Here is a 24,539-nt window from a genome sequence, read left to right on the forward strand (position 1 = left end):
TGTAAAAATGAATTAGTGCCGAAAAAGTAGGAGAATTGGGTTTAGTGCTTTATCTTTAAAGATGTTTGGTAATAAGAAGGAGGAGGAAAAAATGGCGTGAAAACCAAAGGGGAAAAATGAAGGAAAGGCATTTTGAGAAATGGAAGAGCCTTGCCAATGTTCTTAAGCAGGAAGGAAGGAGCTAATGAATAGAGGCAGATTGAACATGAATGAAAACTAGGCAATCATAATTGTTACAGGATCCTGGAAGAGACATGAGGACTGAATCATGAGTACACATTTAGCAAGTATTTGGATTTTTTTTTCTCTGATAAGAGGGAAATGCAAGAGACATCACTGAAAAAGAGGGAAGGGTGATTGAGAAATACCACATCTAACGGTTTCATTCTTTCGGGAAAACTGAAATGTGAATTTAACATTTAAATTTATGAGATTTCTTTTGGGGAGTTTATGATTTGGCTTTAAAGGGAAACTTAAAAATTTTGGTTTTATATTTATGAGCAATAATGATAAATTATCAAAATAAAAACTTGTGTCTTTTAGCAAAATTAAGCCATTCTTACCCAAATTAACACTTTAAATAGGATTCTCATCTGGAAATAAAGAAATATAATAGGAACTAGCAGGGCAAAACATCAAGAGTTGAGAATAGATGGGGGGGTGGGGTGGGGAAATGGACATATGGAGACTGTAAGTAGAACGTATGTAAATTGAGTGATCCCTATTCTCTCCTGATACCTGAACTCCTGGCTTAAATGTACTTTTATCTTTTTTCTAACCAAATAGGACTACCATCTTAAAGCTTATTCTTTTTTCTCTTCTATCAATGCTTACATATAGCTTTAAGATAAATGGTTAGATTTTCTTTCCTGCCAAGAGAAACAAGGGACTTGGAGCAAGAAGGGCAATCGTTTTATGACAAACAATCCTTGAATTCTCTTGCCATAATAGGTAGTATCTGATCTTTTAAATATTGAAATATATTTTATGCAACATAGTATAAGTACATCTACACACATACATGTATCTATAAGCATTCACATAGGCTTCAAAATATTATGTCTATATTGTTATGCTGTTCCAATGTTGATAATAGGTTAAATCAAGGGAAGCTAAGTCTTGATCACATAGGACTTTGTGGGACACTTCAATAGCTGTATTGGGGGGAATAGGTTTAGACTAGAGTCAAACCATTATTCACATGATCTCAGATACAGCATATCTGCCTACAAGTGGCATCACAAATCTTAAAAGAAATCTAAGTCTGATCTACAAACTGCGTTTCCATTGGTAAAAAAAGTTTTCAGTCTTATAATGTTATCACAGAATTTTGTCTCTCTTAAAATTGTTTAGTTCAATCTACTTATTCTTCAGAAGAGAAAATTGAAGTCCATATGAATTAAGTAGCATGCCTATGGCCACAAAGCTCATTAGTGGCATGATTGAGGCTAGTACCCTGCTCTCCTGATTTCTAGTTCGATGCTCTTTTCATTATACCATGGTGCCTGATTAATTCAAAAAAGCAGCTCTAAGCATGATTACAAGGTCAGCCAACACTTTCTTTGTCTTAATACTATATTTTAATTGAGCACCAGTGAATGTGCAGGCTATCCGCTAAATTCTAACTCAGTTTTTCTGGGGTATTGTAGGAATGCAAGTATATAATAATACTAAGAATTGCTAACATTTATAAAAACACTGTGCTTTGTGCTTTATTATAATTATTTCTTTCAATTCTCACAACAACTCTGGAAAGGAGGGGCTATTATTATCCCCAGTTTTCAAATGAGAAAACCGAGGGACACGGAGGCTTAGTTGTATGTGTGCCTTGTCTAGAGGTACACAGCTATTAAGTGTCTAAGGCTAGATTTGAACGCAAGTCTTCTGGAGTATGGGCCCAGTACTTCATCCATTGTACTATCTAGCTTCTTGCTACTTGGAAGGAAGAATAATGTCATATGGAAGACAAAGGGAGAAAGAGAATTTTTTAAAGAAGATTTTCAAACTCAAAGGCTAAGCTAAAGCCTCAAAACAAATAAAACCAAAACCTTGGCCTTTGGTCAAAATAATCAGTTTTCACTTCCAAATATAATGCATGTTAGAATGGATGTGAACCATCTAAAAATGTGGTCACAGAACTAATGTGATATAGTAGATGGGGAAGAGATGGGTTCAAATACCAGTTCTTAGACATATTAGCTGTGTAAACGTAGGCAAGTCACTTACTGCCTCACTATTTTAGGCAACTTTCTAAGACTATTGGTTACAAGGAAAACACTAAACTAAATTGGTTGAGGGAGTTTCCTTACCAGGAAAATTCTGTGTTTCAATAAAATTGAAAGCCTTACTCTCCCTTGGAAGATATAGTTCTTATATCTATATAATAAGGATAATCATGTCATAATTATATTTTGAAGCCCTGTGAGAAAAATTGTAAGCTTTAAAATATGAATTTATTGTGATTACTATTTTTAATCTTTCTCTGATCAACCAATAATAGAGCCCACATTAGACTTTAAATCTTTAAGACAGTGATGGGCAAAATAAGCCTGTGGGCCAGATGCAGCCCCCTAAAATGTTCTATCCGGCCCCACAACATTATTCCTAATCTGATGAATACACTGAGTAGGATATAATACAATGAAACTTCGAAAGAGTTGCCTTAGAAACAGACTGACAGATGAGCATTTCCTTTCCTTTGACCCCCTCTTTAAAAAGTTTGCCCATCACTGGTTTAAGTAGATAATAGCCTCTCACAAGTGGGTATTGAAAATCAAAATGAAAAGCACATATGTCACAGAATCATAAGAGCTAGACCGTTTCTGGAACTAAATCAGGGATAATTATAATATTGCATTAAAAATTCAATTCAACAAGCATTTTTACATAAGCAATAATAACATGTTATTATTAAATATCTATGATATGCAGCGTCATTGGAGATAAAAAGAAACAGTCCCTTAGCTGAAGAAGTTTACCTTTACTAGGAGAAACAATATGCAATTAAGTAAATAATAAGCAAAGTGATAGAATGGGTAGAGCACCAGAACGAGAGTCAGCAAGAACTGAGTTCAAAACCAGTCTGGGCAAGTCACTTAACCCTGTTTGTCTCAGTTTCCTTATCTATAAAATGAATGGAGAAGGAAATGGCACACCATTCAAGTATCACTGTCAATAAATTCTGGGGGGCAGTTAGGTAGCTCAGTAGATTGAGAGCCAAGCCTCGAGATGGGAGGTCCTAGGTTCAAATCTGGCCTAAGACACTTCCCAGCTGTGTGACTCTGGGCAAGTCACTTGACCCCCATTAACTATTTAAAAAAAAGAAAGAAAAAGAAATTCCCAAGTGGGGTCATGAAGATTTGGGCACACTTGAAATTAAACTATCAACAAGCAATTTGAGAGGGGTCAGAGAACTAATACCTGAAATGATCAGGAAATATTTCCTATAGGAGAGGTCATCAAAGCTTGCCATGAAAGAACTTAGAGATCCTAAGAAGTAGAAAGGAGGAAAGAAATTTTCAAATTTGTGTTATAGTAGCTTCACTGTCATTCGGTCATTTTAGTCGTGTCTGACTCTTCATGTCCTTCATTTGCGGTTTTCTTGGAAAAGATACTAGAATGGTTTTATAGTATTTCCTTCTCCAACTCATTTTACAGATGAGAAATTGAAGCAGAGAGTTAAGTGACTTGACCAGGGTCACACAAATAAGTGTCTGAAGTTGAATCTGAATTCAGGTGTTCCTGACTCCAGACCCAGCATTCTAACCACTAAGGCACTTAACTCCCCAATAGCATCAGTCAAATTTCTTGGTTAATGTCAGAATAAATGACATAAAACATTACGTAAACTGTAAAGTACCATATAAACTGTTACCATAATCTCAATGTTGGTTAGATTTTATATGTTAAGCACAGCATATTTGTATATATGAAAAAAGACACAGAAGTAACAGAGCCACAAAGCCCATCTGGAAAACTGTTTGCTTCAGCTTAGGCAGCCAGAAGTGACAGATTTTTTTAATTCCTTCAATTTGCAAGTTTCTCTAATAGGCAATTAGGCTCAACCTTCAGATATTTCAAAAGAACTGCTTTGTTGTCTACTTTGGCTCAGTTCTATGTCAACAGCAGTTGCAGTCTTTGGAAGTAGGTGCTGTTCTGCTTCTTGAGGCTTTCAAAAAGACATTAAATCCATTGAATTATGATAATTTTTTCCTAATTCAGTAAAAACAGTTTTTGGTAGTTTGATAGGTATGGCGCTAAATAGGTAAATTAATTTGGGTAGAATGGTCATTTTTATTACGTTAGCTCGTCCTACCCATAAGCAATCAATATTTTTCCAATTGTTTAGATCTAATTTTAATTGTTTGGAAAGTGTTTTGTAGTTGTTTTTGTATAATTCCTGTGTTTGTTTTGGCAGATAGATTCCTAAGTATTTTATATTGTCTTGGGTGATTTGAAATGGTGTTTCTCTTTCTACCTCTTGCTGCTGTGATATGTTGGAAATATACAGAAATGCTGATGACTTATGTGCATTTATTTTGTATCCTGCAACTTTGCTAAAGTTTGTTGATTATTTCTATAAGCTTCTTAGTTGATTCTCTAGGATTTTTTAAGTAGACCATCATATCGTCTGCAAGAGTGATAGCTTAGTCTCCTCATTGCCTATTTTGATACCTTCAATTTCTTTTTCTTCTCTAATTGCTGCTGCTAGTGTTTCTAGTACAATGTTAAATAATAGAGGTGATAGTGGGCATCCTTGTTTCACTCCTGATCTTAATGGAAAGGCTTCTAATTTATCCCCATTGCATATGATGCTTGTTGATGGTTTTAGGTACATACTGTTTATTATTTTTAGGAAAGGTCCTTCTATTCCTATACTTTCCAGTGTTTTCAATAGGAATGGATGCTGTATTTTGTCAAAGGCTTTTTCAGCATCTATTGAGATAATCATATGATTTCTGTTTGTTAGACTGTTGATATGGTCAATTATGTGGATGGTTTTCCTAATGTTGAACCATCCTTGCATTCCTGGTATAAATCCCAGCTGATCATGGTGGATGATCCTCTTGCCTGAGGTCACACAACTAGTAAATGTCTCAAGGCAGATTTGAACTCAGGTCCTCCTAACTGGCAACCCAGAACTCTATTCATTGTGTCACTTAGCTGCCCTTTAAGGACCTGAGCAGTCTTCAAAATGAAAAGAACACTACCTACATTTAGAGGAAGAACTACAGGAGTGGAAACAGAAGAAAAACAACTGCTTGAACACATGGGTTGAGGCGGACATGATTGGGGATGTAGACTTGAAACTACCACACCAATGCAACTATCAACAATTTTGAAACAGGTCTTGATCAATGACACCATGTTAAAACCAATGGAAATACGCATCAGCCATGCGGGGGTGGGGGTGGGGAAGGGAGGGCAGGGGAGAACCTTGGGGGGTGAAGGGGAAAGTAAGAGCATGAATTATATAACCATGTTAACGTCTCTAAAAAATAAATTTTAATAAATTTTAAAAAATAAATTATAATAATTTTTTATGAGATACAATAAAAGAAGGCAATGTTATTGTGTAGGTGCCCTGCACTGAAAATCAGGACACCTTAATTCTATAGCTTGGAATCTACTCCAAACTAGTAGTAAGTCATTAGTCAAACCTTTATTCTCTTTAGGTCATCATTTTGAAGACTGCTCAGGTCCTTAAAGGGCAGCTAGGTGGCACAATGAATAGAGTTCTGGGTTGCCAGTTAGGAGGACCTGAGTTCAAATCTGCCTTGAGACATTTACTAGTTGTGTGACCTCAGGCAAGTTATTTAGCCCTTTCAGCCTCAGTTCCTCATCTGTAAAATGAGCTGGAGAAGGAATTGGCAAACCACTTAAATATCTATGTCAGAAAAAACTCAAACTGGGTTAATGAAGAGTCAGGCACATGGGGGCAGCTGGGTAGCTCAGTGGATTGAGAGCCAGGCCTAGAGACAGGAGGTCCTAGGTTCAAACCTGGCCTCAGCCACTTCCCAGCTGTGTGACCCTGGGCAAGTCACTTGACTCCCATTGCCTACCCATACCACTCTTCCACCTATGAGTCAATACACAGAAGTTAAGGGTTTAAAAAAAATAATTAAAAAAAAAAGGGTCAGGCACAACTGAAATGGGTGAATAATAAGTTCCTTTATGAACAACTTCTCTGACTCTTGTAAAAAAGTTATGAAATGAACTAAGAGATATCACTCAAACATTTCCTGAGCCCCTCCCTTCATTTTGTAACCTATTGAGTATGTGATACGGATACAATTACAAGAAAAGAAGATTGCCTGCCCCCAAGGAGTTTACTCTCTATTGGGAGGGTGTAATATGAATACAAATAACTGGATAACAAGGAAAATGGAAGAAAAAAGTGCTATGGGAGTGCCGGAGGTGGGGAAAGACATCATAGAGTAGGTCACATTTAAGCTAAACCAGAAGGAATTCAAAGATATTGAAAGGCAGAGATGAGAAGGCAGTACATATCAGGCACAGGAGGATAGCTTACACACATGCCCAGAGATGGCAACTTGCATTCAAGAAGAGCTAGTGAGCTAGCCTGGATGGCTAGTGCTCTTGAGAAATAATGAAACATAACAAAATCACTTTATGAATTGCCCTTAATTCAGAAGTGGTCCAAAACAGAAGTATAAATTTCCTCAGTGATTAAGTCTTCGGATAAGAGCATATTTTTTATAATGCTCAGCAAGACTTTTGTCACTCTTATGGGAAAAAAAAGTTAATTCATGCTGACCCAAGAGGTTTCCCTTATGTTGTTAAGATGTTGTTAAGAACCCCAAATGAGTAAAAAGACATTTGCCCCATGAAAGCCCTATGAGGTAGAGATCTAAACATGCTTCTATCCAAAATCATGGAAATAGTAAATTAACAAATTTTTATGAGCTCCTTTATTTGCTCCAGTTGTACCCCAAATTTGAGTTACTATATTAAAAACAGAAATGCCAATTTCTAAAGCTTAGAGTTAGTTCCCCTGAAGCTCTATTGTGATATATCACTGTGATGAATCTGGGCTCTTGGACAGCAAGCCAGTTAGTGTGGAAATGACAGTAGATTTTATCAAGCAAGAAAGGGAATGGGCACAGGAATCGATCATAAGCTTATTCTCTGATAATTTGAGAGAAGCTCACGTATCAGTTACCTGAGAGCTCATTAAATTATTTTTTCTATGCCAACTCACAAAGACTACTATAGAATTATAAAGGGATTGCAATCTGTGTGAATGATGGGAGGATTGACAATGCTAATGATAAATATGATAGTAACTAGCATTTATAAGTTTTACAAATATCTCCTTTTATTTTCAAAACAACCCTGGGAGAGAGGGCTATTGTTATATTCATCTTAGAGATGAGGAAACTGAGGCAGCCAAAGGCTAAGTGATGAATCACATAGCTACAAAGTACCTGAGGCTGGATCTGAATTCAGGTCTTCCCGACTCCAGATCCAGCACTCTATCCACTGCCTAATGGAGTCTTAGGTAAATAATAAGAGAAAAATGAATCTTTAAGAAATATATGGGGATGCTTTTTTTTTTTTTTTGCAGAGCCCTAAGGGGGCACTAACACCCTAATTTTGGGAGAAAAATAGAATCAAAATTTTATCCCGTATTTTCTTTCCCCTATTTAACCCCTGTGGAGTTATAGTATCACATGTCAGGAAAAAAGGCAATGCCATTCTGAGGCTATTTTCTCATATGCTTATACTATAATTATACTTACCTCACAACTGCTGAGATCAAGAGAAACCCCCTTCAGATTATGATTACAAGCCAAACCCAGTAAGAGTGCTCTGGAAAAAGAAAAGACAATTAAGGTAACAACTGCCAAATACATAGTTTTTTTTAAAAACAAAAGTCAAAATTCTGAAGGACTTATGAAAAATGCTAACCACCTCCAGAGAAAGAAATGATAGAGTGTGAATGCAGATCAAAACATATTTTATTTAAAATTAATTAAAAATTAAAATTTTTAATTTAAAAATATTTTTTAAATTGTATTCTTGTTCTTTGTTTTCTTTAACAACATGGCTAATATGGAAATATTTTTTGAATGACTTCTCACATATAATGTATAATCAAACAGCTTGCCTTCTCAAGGTCGGAAGAGGGAAGGTTTGGAGGAAGAGAATTTGAAACACAAAAATTTTAAAAATGAATGTTTAAAGTAGCTTCTAAAGGTAATTAAAAAATAAAGAAAATTCAAAACAAAAGAGAGAAGTCAAGCATACAGTCTAATATGAGCTGAAGAAAGAAAATTACCTTAATAACAGGTCAAACAGAAATAATACAATTTTTTTTGAATGCCAATCAGGATTTGTATATATCATTAGATTTTGTTGATATATGGGTTAGTTTTGCTGAAGTGCTCTTTTTCCCCCTCTCATTATTATATTGTGTTATGATGGATAGGGAAATGGGGAACAAGCTAAATGAAAATTTTTTAAAACAAAAGAAATTAATGCTTTAAAAAATGAATTCCAATTTTATTTTGAGTTTTTGATAACATTGATAAAATAGCTCTATAGCTTTCTATAGTTTTATGCAGTGAGGGTTCTATCATAAATGCAAAAGCCAAAAGCAATGCTATTCCTATGCAAATAAAGCAATGGTAAAACTAATTGCACATTGAAATTAAATGGAGTTCATCAAAGATAATTCCCACCTGCATCTACTTTAAAGCATCATTAATAATTCTTAGATTATTAGGTAATTGTTATCAGAGCAGCAAAAAAAGAAGAAAAAAGACAGTCTCCTCAAAGACTTTATTTTTTACAGTGCAGAAGCCATATTCTGTGTTATTGTTCTAAGGTTCAAAATTAACCAGTTTTAGCAGATAAAATAAGATACAGACTCTTTCATTTTAGCAATGATTAAAAAGTTGATCCTGTAAAAATTTACTCAGTCTCTAATTCCATACTACATTGACCTAGGAAAACTAGAGCTTAAATCTATGTTAGAAAAATGGAATAATGTTAATTTACCTCACTCTGGGGCATCTGCCTCCCACCCAGCATGAAGCAACTAAATGAAAAATATTTAAACATTTCCCTCGTATGCTGTCTTGAGTTCAGACCTCATTAATCCAAATTTTGTGATCATTTGGATGAAAGCTCAGATTAAACTTGCTGTAGCAACACCTACAGTAAAACAATTTGATATGGAATTGACTAGGGTAAAAGACTCCTTGGGGAATATATTTCCTAAAATCAAACATCACTCTAATAGCACCCACATGCATATAAATAATGTGTTAGTTAATACATGATTCTTGTCTATTCATTAAAATGTAACCAAAAGACTCTAGTTGGCTATATTTCATTAATTAAATAAAATAGATTTCTTTAAAAATACTGAATATCAATAATTCAGACTTTTAATTAATTTAAACTTGACTTCCCTCAATAATAACAATGAAGAAACCATTGATTTATTCCCAAACTCACATTTCACTACACATATTATAGTTGTTTCCCTTTTCCCCCATCTTTTCAGTAACTCAGAATAGCCTGATATCAACACTTCCAAACACATTTGACTAACCTCAGTTAAGAAAAAATAATATGAAAATCCTTTTAAAAGTTTATATGATGCCAAAAAAAAAAATTAACTCCTTACTTAAGCTATTTTGATTTCAAGAAGAGAGAATCCTGATAACCTTTTCTCAATTGTATCTGAGCATGCCCTGAAAGATTACTTTTTTTTAAAGATACAGCCACATAAGTCATTTCTCTATAAATTGGTTCATCTCAATTCATACCTTGCCTTCTTTTCTCTGGATTCTTGGTTTCATGTCTCTTAGTACATCAATTTACTAATACCATTCATTCTTTGTTCAGAGAATAGGATTAGAGGAGGTGAAAAAAAAAATCTATAGAAAATGTACCTTGAAATGTAATCAACCAGTCCCTTATTCTTGAGGATTACTGGGAAAGATAGACATTGGTATTTACATCTTGCTTCTTTCCTTACATGCTACTTTGTTAATTTTCTGGCCTCAAAACTTCCTAACAAGATTAAAATTTTTATTCTAACATAATATTTTTATAGTGCTACCTCCCTTCTTCAACTCCTCTTTTAATGCTTTCCCTGGTAAAGTTAATGCTCTAAAAGGAATAATGTATATGAAGATCTTTAACTAAAGCAAGTTCAGAGTTAAGAGAAAAATACTCAAGGGCTTAGCAAAAATAAATAATCAAACAGAAACTGTCATTGAATGATGAACTCAATTACACAGGACAGCTTTTTGAAACAATTTGTTTTATTTATCTTAACTCATTTATGAATGAATTTCAAATGATTTAAGAATTAATTTCTTTCTTCAAAGACTCCTGCAAACACTGAATGCTAAGAAAGGAAATGATAGTTGAGTTAGGCTTAATCTCCTTGCTTCTGAATGGTTAATTCCATGCATAATTATTTTTCAAAGCACCGCTAAGTGAATTTATTAAAAATACAAGCCAATTTAAAAAAAAGAAAGAAAGAAAGAAAGAATTAGTATGTTGAATCCTTAATGGCAAGATACCTAAAACAATAGCCCTGGGATATTTCTGAAGCATGCCATTCAGTCTTTGCTGGAGAGCTCAAAAGAAAACATCAAGGCACAGCAACTGAATAGCCTTTGAAGTATACTTGAAATACTTTGGCTTAGATGAAAAACATGGCCTCAAAATGAAAAAACAAATAATGAAACAAATAATTCTCTGCTTTAAAAAAAAACATTAGAACTGACCCTTAGCTCTATTAAGTGAAAAATGGGGTAAAAAAATAATGTAGAAAGTTTCACAATCCCAAACTGTTAAGGTAATAATTTCTAATCACCCAAATTGCTCCCCCTCCCTGAACCCAGTGAATTATTTTAAATGCACCTATTACCTAACACTTCTCAAAAATCAATGCCTATATGATTCTTAATTCCACTAAGGCAGAATTAATTTTTCCTTTATTTCTTTTCAGAAGCATCAATACAATAATTTTTTTTCACAGTTAATTTTGTTACATATCATAATCATCATCGCAAAGAAAAATCATTCAAATATGTGTAACTTTATTTCTAACAGAAAGGAAGAAATGAACCAAACCCGCGCATTGCCATCAATATCTTTAATATACTTCCACAAAGTAGGAACCAGAAAGGCAAAATGATTATTGATTAGACATTATTATAATTTTACACAAGTACTTATTTATCTCACCCTTATTAAATTGCAATGTGCTAGCTATAAAGAGTAAACTCTTATGTAGGTGTTAGAGGAATGAGGTGATTTCAGTAATTAAATATTCATTATTACAATACTGTCATATATGTCATAGAATTAGATATGCTCAGTTAAAACTATTCTGAACATAACTAATATTAATGATAACCTTGAGGTGCTGAATTATCCTGAAATCCCCACGGTACTCCACAAAAAATTAAATATTACTGTCACGAGCACAGAGTGTCAGTGGATAAAGTGTCAGGAAAACTCAGCTTCCTGAGTTCAAGTCAGGGCTCATAAACTTCCTAGCTGTGGGATCCTGGGCAAGTCACCTAACCTGGTATTCCTCATTCCTCATCTATAAAATGATCAAGAGAAGGAAATGGTTATTTTCCCCTCTTTTTGCCTTATTCTTTCATAGGTTTTTCCAAAGTTATTTATTGCTTTTTAACAACAATATAGTAATCCATTGGTGTGCTGTGTCTTTTTTTGTTTAGTCATTCACCAAATTTAGGGACAATTGGATAATTTGAAGTTTCTTCCATATTTTTCAAATGCCATGTACAAATGTTTAAAAGTTTACTTTTTAAAAGACTGAGACCATAATAAACATGTCCTACACAGCTGAATGCAATTTAAAACAAGCATAAAAGAAATCCTTTACAAGGTATAGGAACAGGACAATGTCTACATTACAAGATAATTGTGTTGTAACAGATTTTTAAAATTATATTTAGGGGAATAAGATAATTTCTACTATATCTATATAAGTATAAAGTATGCTTAATTAAGTATAATATAATAACCTTTCTAAACTATAAACATTTCTCTTGAGTTAGAAATCCTTATGATAAATGTATTATAAATTACAAATACTTATGAAATTATTTTAATTTATTGTATTTACCCAAAGATCCAAGTTCTTACCATCTCAGTTTCTTTACATGTTATAAAATAAAGCAAAACTTTTATATTATATATGTGCATATATGCCTATATATGCACATATATATAAAATATAAAAGTTTTAATGTATATATACATTTATGTATATACATATACGTACACACACATAGAGTCAATCAAATAAAAGTTTTCTTTGGACATATTAAAAACATTAAAATACAATTGTTTTAAAGATTGCCAAATGTTATTTGGCAATATATTACTGCTTTGATAAGTAATTAATCTACAATTTGAGTATAATAAAGGGAATTTATCAAGTTCTCCACTATTCTGGAAAGATCTAAAAATTTACACAATTAGATAAATACCTTCTTAGGCATATCCATAGTTAGGTAAATTAGATAATTGCCTAAATTATACCTCCATCAGTTAATTATTTGGAAAGGCAATCTCTTGTTCCAAAGGTAGTTTAGGTCTATTGCCCTCATTATAACATCAAACTAATAATTATTTGTGGCAATGAAGGATATAGGGTAAGACTGAAAACTACCCACATAATCCTCAACATTTATTTTACTAAATATTTCTCACTACCAATCATTTCCCTAGAGCTTCTAAACAATAATAAAGTTGCTTCATTTTCATTTTCATTTGCTCCTTTCATGCTTACATACCAATGAAACATCCAAGAGACAGACAGCTAGAAATAGGTGATGAGAAACAGAGGCCTGATAATTCAGAAATTGGATAACTTGGTCCTAAATAAACATAAGTGTTACTGTTCTAGATTCTATTTATCATCAAGTTGAGAGAATGCTTGGAACCAAGGCTAAAAACAACGAAACAATTCACACCCAAAATTATGTTCCAGAAGGTTCTTGAGAAGTAGTTAATCCAAAGAAAATGATCCTTTTGAGAAAAGAAACAGACAGCTAAAGGCATCAGACAAGAGGGAGATCTCTTTATCCCAAGCTGCTAATAACATCAATATTGTGAATCTCTCCCTCCTGGTGGTCAAAAAGAACCTGACAGAGACTGGCATTTCGATCTGCTTTCTGAGCTTTGGGATTATATCTCCCACTCTTTAATAAAATCATCTAGAAAATTGAACTTCAAAAGCTCGGAAGAAAAAGAACAAGGTACTTACTTTAAAGGCTCAGGAGAGAGTTTAGTGCCTGAAAGGTTGATTTGCATCAAGGCAAGAGAACTGCTGAAAAACTGTTTGAAAGATGGGGGTACATCTTTTCCTTTCCTGTAAATAAAAAATCATAACAGGTTAGTTCTGACATTTTCACAACAATATATAATTCCAAACTGGCCAGTGAAGACAGATACACAATTACCCAATGGCTACACACAGAACTTTTGTGAATTAATGGACTTGAATGGATTGAAACGTGAAAAGAACTTGAAAGGTAACCCCAGCCCCCAGCCCCCTATCCTCCACCAACACTACCTAGTCAATTGACGAAACAGGGAAATATAAAGAGAAGAAATAGACAACCACCCAACATAAAAAAAAAAAAAGACATTTGTCAAGTCTTTACTGTATCCAAAAACAATTTCTGTACAATCCCATTCTTCTCTTTTCTAAAATAAACTAACACATGCTTACGTTTTCTATAAGTCAAGTCAAAGAGAAGCATGAGATTTAAAAGTGTATAATTTATAGTAAAATGCCCCTTGGGAGTGGGACATCGAACTTTCTGAAATGGTGATTAATTTTGCTGAAGTGTCATCTTCCCTACAACCTTTTTTAAAATCTTTGTTATAAAAGGATGTCATTCTAGAAAGAATAAATTGGGAAACATTGATGATTTTAAAATGAAAGATGAATAGAAATTAACTCCCACCTCCAACAATAGAAAAACAAAGAAACATGGACTTTGGGAAAAAGAAGCAACCTTGTAGTTTTGAAAAGTCTAGAACCATGGTGGCAAACCGATAGCACACATTCTAGAGCAGGCACTCAGAGCCCTCTCTGTGGGCATGCCCATCATTGGCCCAACACAGAGTTTTCCAGAGGTCTGTACTAGAAAGTCAAAGGGACAAGGGGCCAGATTGCTCCCCTCTCCCTCTCCACAGATGCCCAAGGACTCCACCCATGCCTCTAATGTTTTCATCTCTGGCCAAGGACAATTCCTACATGGCTGGCAATTATGAGAGACCATTATCTCAGAAGAATGAGCACTACCATAGGGCAAAAGAGAGATTCACTTTTGAATGGAATCAGGCTTGTACATTTTCCAAATAACAATTCTTAATGTCCCAAAGAAGTATTCGGTAACACATACAATTGGAGAAAAAGCTGTGGGCCAGTTGTATAGTTAGGGAATGGAATAACAGATAAATAACCTGGGAGATGTATGGACATCCATTAATTATTAAAGGACTCAAGGGAAATCTTTGAGCATTTTGGGTAGACCTTTATGGAGGTTTTGTGGAATGAAATAGACAAGAACTCCACAAGTTAGATAGCACAAATGAGCTGTAATCTGCATTAGTGGAATGAAATCAATGAAATCTCAGATATATCAAAGAATGAAAGTATCTATTTTATAAAGGTTACATGGAATCAATGAAGGGAGATCTCATTTGAACAGAGGATTCACTGACAATCTGATGATGTTGATAATCCCTAACTGCTTTTGGCAATGTTGGCAAAAATAATGGGATGCATGTGCAAATAGCCTTTGAATGATTCTACTCTGGATTAAATCACTAAATAACATGGAAAATAGGAATAGCAAGAGATCTGTCAGGCCACATCTTCTGTTATTAATTATTATTTATCCAGACAAAATGATCCCTTTTGGTTAAACACATGCCCAATGTCCCACAAAAATGGCACATAAGGGAAATATCTTTAAGTCTCCAACTATACACTCTGGTTATGAGAAGGGAAAGGAATGGAATGAATTCAATGAATACCACATCACTGGGGCTAAGAAGTAATCCAGGATTTATGGGGAACAAATCAGCTAGAGTAAGGCAATTGCACTATGGATCTTGAATATTTTCTTCATTCTGTTCAGTTGGTATTATTTTAGTATCAAAAACAGCACATTGGTATACTTGTCAACATTTGACAACAATTAAGTTAATATCACAGGTAATTTTGGATTACTTTAGGGAAAAGGGAGTTTCGCTACTTTGTACTTGAATAGAAGAAAAAATAAGTATCTCTATGACTGTATAAATGGGATTATAAGTTTTCCATATCTCTGCTCCCAAGAACAGCAGTATTCAAATGCTCCATGTGATTAGTGACTGCTTTATGTGACTGATCTAACAGATTTTGTGTTGTGCTTTGAAATAATTTCTCCTGTTTATTTTCTTGTGAAATAATCTTCAATCAAGTCACAAATTCTATCCCTATCAGAGTCAAGAGATCATCATCCAGAGATCATCATTCACCAATGCCATTCAATGATACTCAAGAAGACAACATTCTTTTATTGAAGAGACTATAATAATACTCTACATTTAAGCATTTTCCTCAAATCTGGTGAACTTAAATTTTTTCTTCTATGTTCCATTTTACATATGTATTCACCTAATCAAAAATCACAGCCATATCAATTTGTGATCTTACAAGCTTATTAAATGACATAAATTTACAAGCTAAGCCAAATAGCAAAAACTGTGGAAGTCCTTTCCGGTGCTGAACCCTACTAACACTCTAATGATAATACCAGTCCAACACTTGGGGGAACTTTAGTGACTTCTACCTTCAATCCTTCTGTAATCCTTTATCTCCACTTTCTGTAAACTTCTTACCCTAACTTGCAGGGAGGGACTGAAAGAGGGGTTGCTTAAGTAGAATTTATGCCACCATTGTGATAATTTAAATAAGTTTTTGATTTCATGTATAATATTATATATTTAAATATAATGTATTTTTAAAATTATGTATAACAATATAATAAAAGATTATATGTAATCTATATAAGTAGCACAGCTGTAATGTATAATAAAATATTATATATAATAATACACATATTATCTTTATTATATGTTAAATCACAAATTTAAATTGTCAATTTGTATATAGAAATGTTAAAGTATATAAGGCAATGCTTCATTTCTATATCTTCCTTAAGGATGAGGTTTTAATATAAGTGGATTTTCCAGAGATTAGAAATTTTATTCTTTTAAAGCACCAGAACTTGATTTTTACTTGTAACCATTTTAAAAGGACATCTAATATTGCACATACTTCTCCTACTTTCTTAAATGAAGAATACTGAACCTAATATAATTATTTTACTACTAAAGGGTGATTATACATACAAACACTACAGTATTTATTTTAAAGTGGTGAAATACAGTGATGGTCTCAGGTATGGTGGAGATGTCACCAAATATCCTCTCCAAGAGCACGTTATAGAATTGTTGCTGAGAAGCAAAACTCATCAGGACTTCTCTAAATGATGAACTCGTAGACCAAGACCAAAATAAAACTTAAGAAAAAAATAAACTTTTAAGACACATCCTTAAATAATTATGTGATGATTACTGCCATTTAGGATTTGTCTCAAAATTATTACATAAATTTCTGAAACAAAAAGAGAAAGATTTTATTGTTTTCTTCATCATATAATTAACTGAATTTAATTATTCAAAATACCATACCGATGAGAAAAGACAGTCCTCGAGAGGCTGAGAACAGCTAAATGCTGAAGGCATCCACGAAGAAGTGCTGCACAGACCTGAAAAGTAAAAATCTTAGCTTGATTATCAAATACCCCTAGTTATCAAAGTCAACTTTACTCAGTAGATATTCCACCATATCAATTTAATGGATGCTTGGACACCTCAAAGCAACATAAAGAAACATTACCATATCCAGGGCACACTCTGTGTTGGATAAATCCAGGTGAGCAATGGCATTTGGCTGAGCCAAAAAGTTGTACAGGTACTTGAAAAAAAAAAGGAATAGTAGCAATTAAAAATTAACTAATAAAACTACAAAACACACTAAAAAACAAGGCCAAATGCTTTTAGCCTTGAAAAATTAGTAAATATAGAAAATTAGAAAATAGAAAACTAGTCTACATTTCTTCCTCATTTTTTTTACCTCAAACAATTTTATCACATTTTTGCTATGATTCCACAATTCTAAGAATAAAAGTTCAGAAAATATTTAAAATAAAACCAAGCTTGAAATAAATTAGGAGAAACCTCTAAATGAAATATGGATTCCCCAAGCCCTTGTCTGTTATGCATCACTAGATTTGTTTGATTAGCTTAGCTTATGCTAAACTATTTTGAAAAGTGCTAATTAATTTTAACTCCTGAGATTGAAATGCCACCTGAATTACAGTCACTCTCTTAAAATGCTAATCAATTTTGAAAGTTCAAATAAAGTCTTGTACTCTGTTAGGAATGCCACTAATTTGAGTCTGAACCATATGATGCTCTCTGGCTAGTTTCTACTTCGACACACATGGTCCTTTTGTCCTGAGGCATTTTAAAAATCTAATAAGACAGGTCTGACAGAACTATTAGGAAATTAGAAAACAATCTCGCCTACAGCTGGCAAACTCCATTTTCATAGATTACACATAGCCTTCACTTCAGACAAAGGCTAAAAGCACATTACTGATAGAACTTTAAACTGTATTATGAAAAGATACACTAAGAACTAAAATGTTCTAAAAGGGAATATACTCTTTTACCAAAATGAAGTTAAACAGACTTCTGTTTAGTTGTATTTGGCCAAGAAACACTGTGGGGGGAAAAACAAACAAACAACAAGTTCAAGCTCATTCTTCTACCTAGTTGAGTCTTGTTGTCAATGGCCAACATTCATTAATTTTAGAACTCTCTGCTGGATGGAAGATTTGGCGAGTTATTCTTCCAGTGGAAAAAAATTACTTAATCAAAAGGATAACTTGACATAAGGAAACTCACAAAGTAAATTCAGAATTGAGCTAGGAATATTCCTGATTTAGGGTCCATGGCTAGAACAGTGCCTTGTATGCAGCAGCCACTTTCATGTTAGCGGAAATGACTGAGTCAAAGGTAGCATGGTGTATTAGAGAATTGGCCTTAGAGGATGGGAAACTTAGCGTACTGACTGTGCAACCTAGGGCAAATTATTTAACATCTCAGTGTGTCAGGAAACTCTGTTAAACTAGAAATTATACAGAATTATATAAAGGTACAGAATAGCCCTGGTATAGCTTCTTATACCACTGAAATCATAGACACTATTACTATAGGCTAAAAATAAGTCCCTGATACATTACAGTACTCACTAGAACTTTTTGACCCTTTCCCAAAAATAGAAACCTACATGAGTATCACAGTTCTGAATTAATTGTAGTATGATCACATGAATATTTCATTGTTAAGTTGTTTTTTCAGTGGCATCTGACTCATTGTGATCCCATTTGGGGCTTTCTTGGCAAAGATACTGGAGAAGTTTGCCATTTCCTTCTCCAGCTCATTTTATAGATGAAGAAGCAAAGCGAACATAGGTAAGTGACTTGCAAAGCGTCTCACAGTTAGTGTCTAAGGCTGGATTTGAACTCAGAAAGAGGAGTCTTCCTGATTCCAGGCATGGTACTCTATCCATTACACCACTTAGCTGCATAATAACATATCTATGGTTTCTTAACAGGTTCTCATTTCATTTTTTAAAATTCTTAACTTCTGTCTTAGAATCTAAACTAAGTATTAGTTCCAAGGCAAAAGAGCTATAAGGGCTAGGGCAAGTGGAGTTAAGTGACTTGCACAAGGTTACACAACCAGGAAGTGTCTGTCTGGCTCTATCTACTGAGTCTCCCACCTACATCTTATTTAATTTTAAATATCTATATTATCTTCCTTCCCAGTATCTCCTTTAATTGGTTAGTATCTTACTAACTCTAAATTTGCCTTTTACATCTATCCATTCAAGAAGATAATAATAGGAATGGATCATCTATTAAGGTGATAACCAAGGATGTACAAAAACATAATTTGATGTGATAAAAACCAAAAAAATCTTTTCATAAGGACAGGTAGAAAGTTGGGAGGAAGGATAACAGGAAGAACAAAGGTAAAACAAAATAAAAGTGAAATGCACTCTTGGAATGATAATTAATTCCTTCCATTGAAGAACGACTTGTGTATATCTACCACCAGGGTAAGAGCTGGTAAACAAAAATAAGTAAGACCTGGTTTTATATTTTTCAAATGGTGCCTTCTCTAATGGGGAGGGAAGGAGGGAAGGAATTAATGGAGTATCTTAATATTTTAAATGCTACCCCAAAAATATTAATTAATTAAAAATTCCTCCAAAGAATTTCATGAAGAAGTCCACTCCTTAAGTTATATTGATTATAATTTGATCAGCTTAGCCATCCTAGTAGGATGGAAGCCATTTGGAACCAAAGGCTGTTTTGTACCTCCAGCTTGAGAATAGAACTTTGAAGCTGAATTGCTTAATTAATATTTACTGAATTTCAACAAACTCTGAATAAGGATAAAAGTTTGGGTTCATCATGTGGTCATCAATTTCTATACATTTTTAAGACGATTAATTTATCATACTGAAGAGGGCTGCTAAATATATTTACATTATTTATCTATTTCTTTATTAAGATAGAGAAATCTGCCATTTTAAGCTTTTTCAGAATATTTTTCTTTCACACTTACTTCAAGAACTATGTGTGAAGCTCCAAGGTGTACCTATCATTAAGGATGGCTACTTCTTAAAATAACTGAATAGTCTAGGGTTATTCAATTATGTTAATACTATTTTAAAATCCTTAAACAATACAGCATTACCAAAGTTTCTACTACCCGTGCAATAGTAGAAGGTGTGGAAATCTGAACCATATGACTTAAGTTTGACCAATGTTCTACAAATCAAATGATTTTTTAAAATGGAAAAGTTTCACAAAGTTTAACTGCTATTCCAAAAAGGAAGAAGACTGACTACATTGGATGAAACAAACATTAGCAATGAAGGTTGTAGATATTTAAAACATAACTCACTCAAACTGAGGTCAATCATGTGAATATAATCGATTTCATACTTAACAAAAATGGAAAAGAATGAATTAAAACATTGCCTTTGGGAATAGTATATAGTTCATAAAAATACACCCTTGTCCAAGAAGCTAAATGATAAGGACAAGCAAATCTTACCGAAAGGTCATCTCCCCGAAGAGCATTCCCTGAGAGGTCTAAGTGGGTGAGGGTGGTAGCAATTAGCTGGTTGGCACTGAGTGATTGAGAAAGGCTATTCACACCTATAAAATCAAGAAAAGTCAAGTTCAATTCCCCTTTAAAGGGAGTAAGATCATGCTTATTATAAATTTTATGTAAATATGCCAGCAATAGCAACTCAGAAGGAATATGAAAGTAAAGGAGATTCAGTTCTCAAAAATTTTGTTTTCTTTAATAAAAAATAACTTGGAAATAAGGTTGTTTTTGTTTTTTAAAACCCTTGCCTTCTATCTTATAATTAATACTAAATATTGGTTCCTAGGCAGAAAAGAAATAAGGGCTAGGCAATTCAGGTTAAGTGATCAGAAAGTGTCTGAAGCTAGATTTGAACCGAGGACTTGTTTCCAGTCCTAGATCTTTATCCATTGACCACCTAGCTTTTCTGAAATAAGGCTGTTTTAAAAAAATGTGTGTGGCTGAGTTACAAGTGTATAGAAGGCCATATGTTATTTACTCAACTTTCCCTTAAGCTTTGTACTCAAATATTATTTTATTGAAAAAGGAAAAAAAAGAAAAAGAAAAAGACCCCAGAGATCATCCAGTCCAGACCTTAGATTAAACAAATGAGAAAACTAAGGTCCAGAGAAATTAAGTGACTTGTTCAAAAGCCAAAACAAAAAACAAAAAAGGAAGTAACCCAGCTAGGACTCAAAAGTGAATCTTCCAATATCCAATCTAGTACTCTTTTTCACCACGCCAAATATCTAAAAATATTTCTTTTCAAGATCTGAAATGCTACAACTGCCCACATTTATCCTATTCTAAAAACTTGCCAAGTACTTTTACTGTCAAAATGTAGCATTTCAATAATAAAAATGACTAGTAAGAAACTTAAGGATAAATTAAATAGAAAGATAAATAAACGTATATATTAACAATATCAAGTGTTATCAATGTGTTAAATATGTTACACCTTATCTGCAATAATGTTGATAAAATATTAATTAGCAAACTACTCTACTCATTGTATTATAGTCACATATTTATTCAACAAAACATTCAACCAAAATTTACTCAGTATTATGGAAAACACAATTTAGGACATAGTATAAGAGTGGGGATATCAGTCCTAATACCTTTATCAGGTAAGAACATATTTCCATTCTGACTAGATGTGAATAATGACTGGACATCTCCTGCAAGTTCTTCAGGGTTGTTATGAGACTCAAATGTGAATTTATGTAATGTGTTTTCCAAATCTTAAAGCATAATAAGCATTCTTTCTATAAGTCTAAGATATAAAGAGAGGCTGTGTTAATGAAAAGTGGTCACCTTGTTCCAGCTTTTCTTACACTATTACTGATAAATTCATAACTCCTATGGCAAAAACATATGGAAGACACCAGTCTCATATTAAAATATACAATTATCTGATATTCTGCTCTCATATAATAAGTGCTATCCTGAATGTTTAAAAATATCATTTTTCTTTAAATCATTCTGCTCTGGAGTATGACAAAATTAAATAAATGCAGAGCTGAATGAGATGGCCGAATCACTCTTGACAGCAAAATGATTCTTGACAAGTATAAGCACATGGCAATAGGCCAGAATCTGAAAATAATCAGTAAAAGATAATATTTTGGGATAGGCTTAATGCTAGTATAGCAAAATGAATGATTTTTTTCTGTCCTCTCCCTCAAATACAAACATATACAGTCCAAGTTAATAAGCATACCAATAGCAGAAAATTACAAAAATGTAGAAAGAAACTCACATTTCTTTTTAACTCTTCTAAATAGAGATTTACACCCTAAATTTGGGATTTCTAGTCTTTTTCACCATAGTTTTTATTTTGATATCAGTGTTTTGACAGCTGGAAGAAGATGGTACCAAATGAATACGACTTGACATAATCAGAATGGAAAGATGCAGAACTAGAAAACTATCATTTTGTGAATATCTGTGAAAGAAGTAAGGTGTTGATGGCAGTGTTGATACGAGACATAATGGGGGAAAACAATCTTGTATTAAAACACAAATGTAATTAAGATCATGCTTAAATAAGGAAATGGTTAATGATCAATACTGATAACTATTTTTAAGTATAATCAATTGAGCAAGATTAATTCCCTTTTTAACCCTAAAACCACTTGAACCCTAATTCAAAGATGAGAGAAATAAGTGCCTTAAATAAGAATAACTACTCACATTTATAAAGCATTTTAAGATTTAGCAGAGTGCATTCCCTAGAACTCTGTGGCTAGTTAGTACAAATATTATTATGGTCATGGTCACAGAGATATTATTTATAAGGAGCCAGGTTCCAAAACCAAATCTCCCAATTCCTGTTACATAATTTCTTTGAGGCATGCCTTAGCCTTTGAAAAGGCACATTTCAAGGCATACTATGTAGAAAGTAACTACATATAAAATATAACTTGTTTCTTAAATAAATATTTTAGTTTATAACTTGAATTTCCAACATAGGTATCACAAGGGCAAAAGACTACATATAAATATTCCTGCCTTAACACTAAGATAGTCATGGTCTCATTAAAAATTCTTAAAGAAGTAAATATTTTAGTTTTGCCAAATAGAAGATACCTCTTAGTCTACTAATTGTCTTTAAAACAAACAAACAAACAAACAAGCAAACAAACAAAATAAAAAACCTTACCTTCCATCTTAGAATCAATATTGGGTATTGGTTCTAAGCAGAAGAGTGGCAAAGACTAGGGAATGGGGGTTAAGTGACTTGCCAGGATCACACAGCTAGGAAGTGTCTAAAGTCAAATTTGAACCCAGGACCTCCCATCTCTGGGTGTGTTTCTAAATCCACTGAGCCACCGGGCTGCCCCCTATAACTAATTGTCTTAAGGAAAAAGTCAAAGTCAAAAGAGGGAAAGAAAATAGAAGTCTAAAACTGAAGAATAATAGAAAGAGAGGCCCAAATCTCTCTCTTCTTAGTGTTTCTTTTCAGAAAGCTCCATTTTTTAATCCTCTTATCTAAATTCCATATGTATAATCCATAGCCACTGAGAGTTGATCATTAATACCTTCTACGGATACTGAATAGGAAGCATAATTTGCAGTGGATTATCAGGTTTTAGGGAAATATTTGAAGGATCTTAGTGAGATCTATAATAGGTCTCATGTTTGAGGATTATAAATGCAATTATAGTGATCCCTTTGAATAATAATGCAAGGAAAATAATTCATATTAATAGGAATATTTTCAAATGCATGGATTTTATGATTATTCCTGGATTAGAGGGCACAATAGAAAAGCCACATAATGAACTTAAGAAATTTTAGTGGTTATTATAGCATCTCCTTTAATAATCATTCATCAGAGGGGGAAAAGGGAAAAAAATCTTAAATGAAACTACTAATGTGTTTTCATTTTATAAAAATGAGTAATAACTTCAGGACACAAAAGGAGATTTTTATTCAGGTAAAGGTTGGAATCCATGACCTTTAAAATACTTTCTAAGAATTTAGCATTCTAAAATTCAATTGTTAGAATTGTACTTGTTAGAAGGAATCCAATTTCTTTTTTTCCCAATTTTTTTTCTGATTACAGATAAAATTTTTTTTACTTTTCAAAAAATTTTGAGTTCCAAATTCCCTCGTTCTTTTGCTCCTCCTCTCATTAAAAAAACAAGTAATTTTTTAAAAAACCCTTCCTTTTTGTCTTATTATCAATTCAAAGATAGAAAAGAGGCAAAGGCTAGGCAACTGAGGTTGTGACTTGCCTAGAATCATCCAAGCAGTAATATATGAAGCCAGATTTGAGCCCAAGTTCTCCTGCTTCCAGGCCTGGCATTCTTATCTACTATGCTACCTAACTGCCCCTGAAAGCAAGCAATTTCATATAGATTATATGTGTAACCATATTTTCCTATTAGCCATGTGGAGAAAGAAAACAGACTAAAAAAGAAAAGAAAGGGAAGGAAGGAAAAGGAGAGGGGAAAAGAGAGAGAAAGGAAGAGGGGGTGACATGGGGAGGGAGGGAGGAAGGAAAGGAAGGAAGGGGTGAGATGGAGAATGAGAGAGAAAGGGAAGGAAGGAAGGAAGAAACAAAGGAAGGAAGGAAAGGGAAGTATGCTTCAATCTGCATTGAGACTCCATTAGTTCTTTCTCTGGAAATGGCTTATTTCATCATGAATCCTTTAGAATTGTCTTAGATCACTGTATTGCTAAGAATAGCTAAGTTATGCTGGATC

General features: G+C 33.5%; 1 protein-coding gene across 1 annotated transcript in view; it reads right to left on the reverse strand.

The window, feature by feature from the left end:
* The window catches only part of CARMIL1 (capping protein regulator and myosin 1 linker 1), a 394,009-nt gene that overhangs the window by 104,625 nt on the left and 264,845 nt on the right, over positions 1-24,539 (reverse strand). Inside the window, exons 13-17 of the mRNA XM_044667332.1 lie at positions 20,290-20,393; positions 16,991-17,068; positions 16,783-16,859; positions 13,295-13,399; positions 7,764-7,833 (exon numbers count right to left, since the gene is read on the reverse strand). Of these exons, the coding sequence (XP_044523267.1) occupies positions 7,764-7,833; positions 13,295-13,399; positions 16,783-16,859; positions 16,991-17,068; positions 20,290-20,393 (434 nt within the window). The remainder of the gene's footprint in view (positions 1-7,763; positions 7,834-13,294; positions 13,400-16,782; positions 16,860-16,990; positions 17,069-20,289; positions 20,394-24,539) is intronic.

Source organism: Gracilinanus agilis, chromosome 1 (assembly GCF_016433145.1).
Source record: "Gracilinanus agilis isolate LMUSP501 chromosome 1, AgileGrace, whole genome shotgun sequence".
Classification (NCBI taxonomy): domain Eukaryota; kingdom Metazoa; phylum Chordata; class Mammalia; order Didelphimorphia; family Didelphidae; genus Gracilinanus; species Gracilinanus agilis.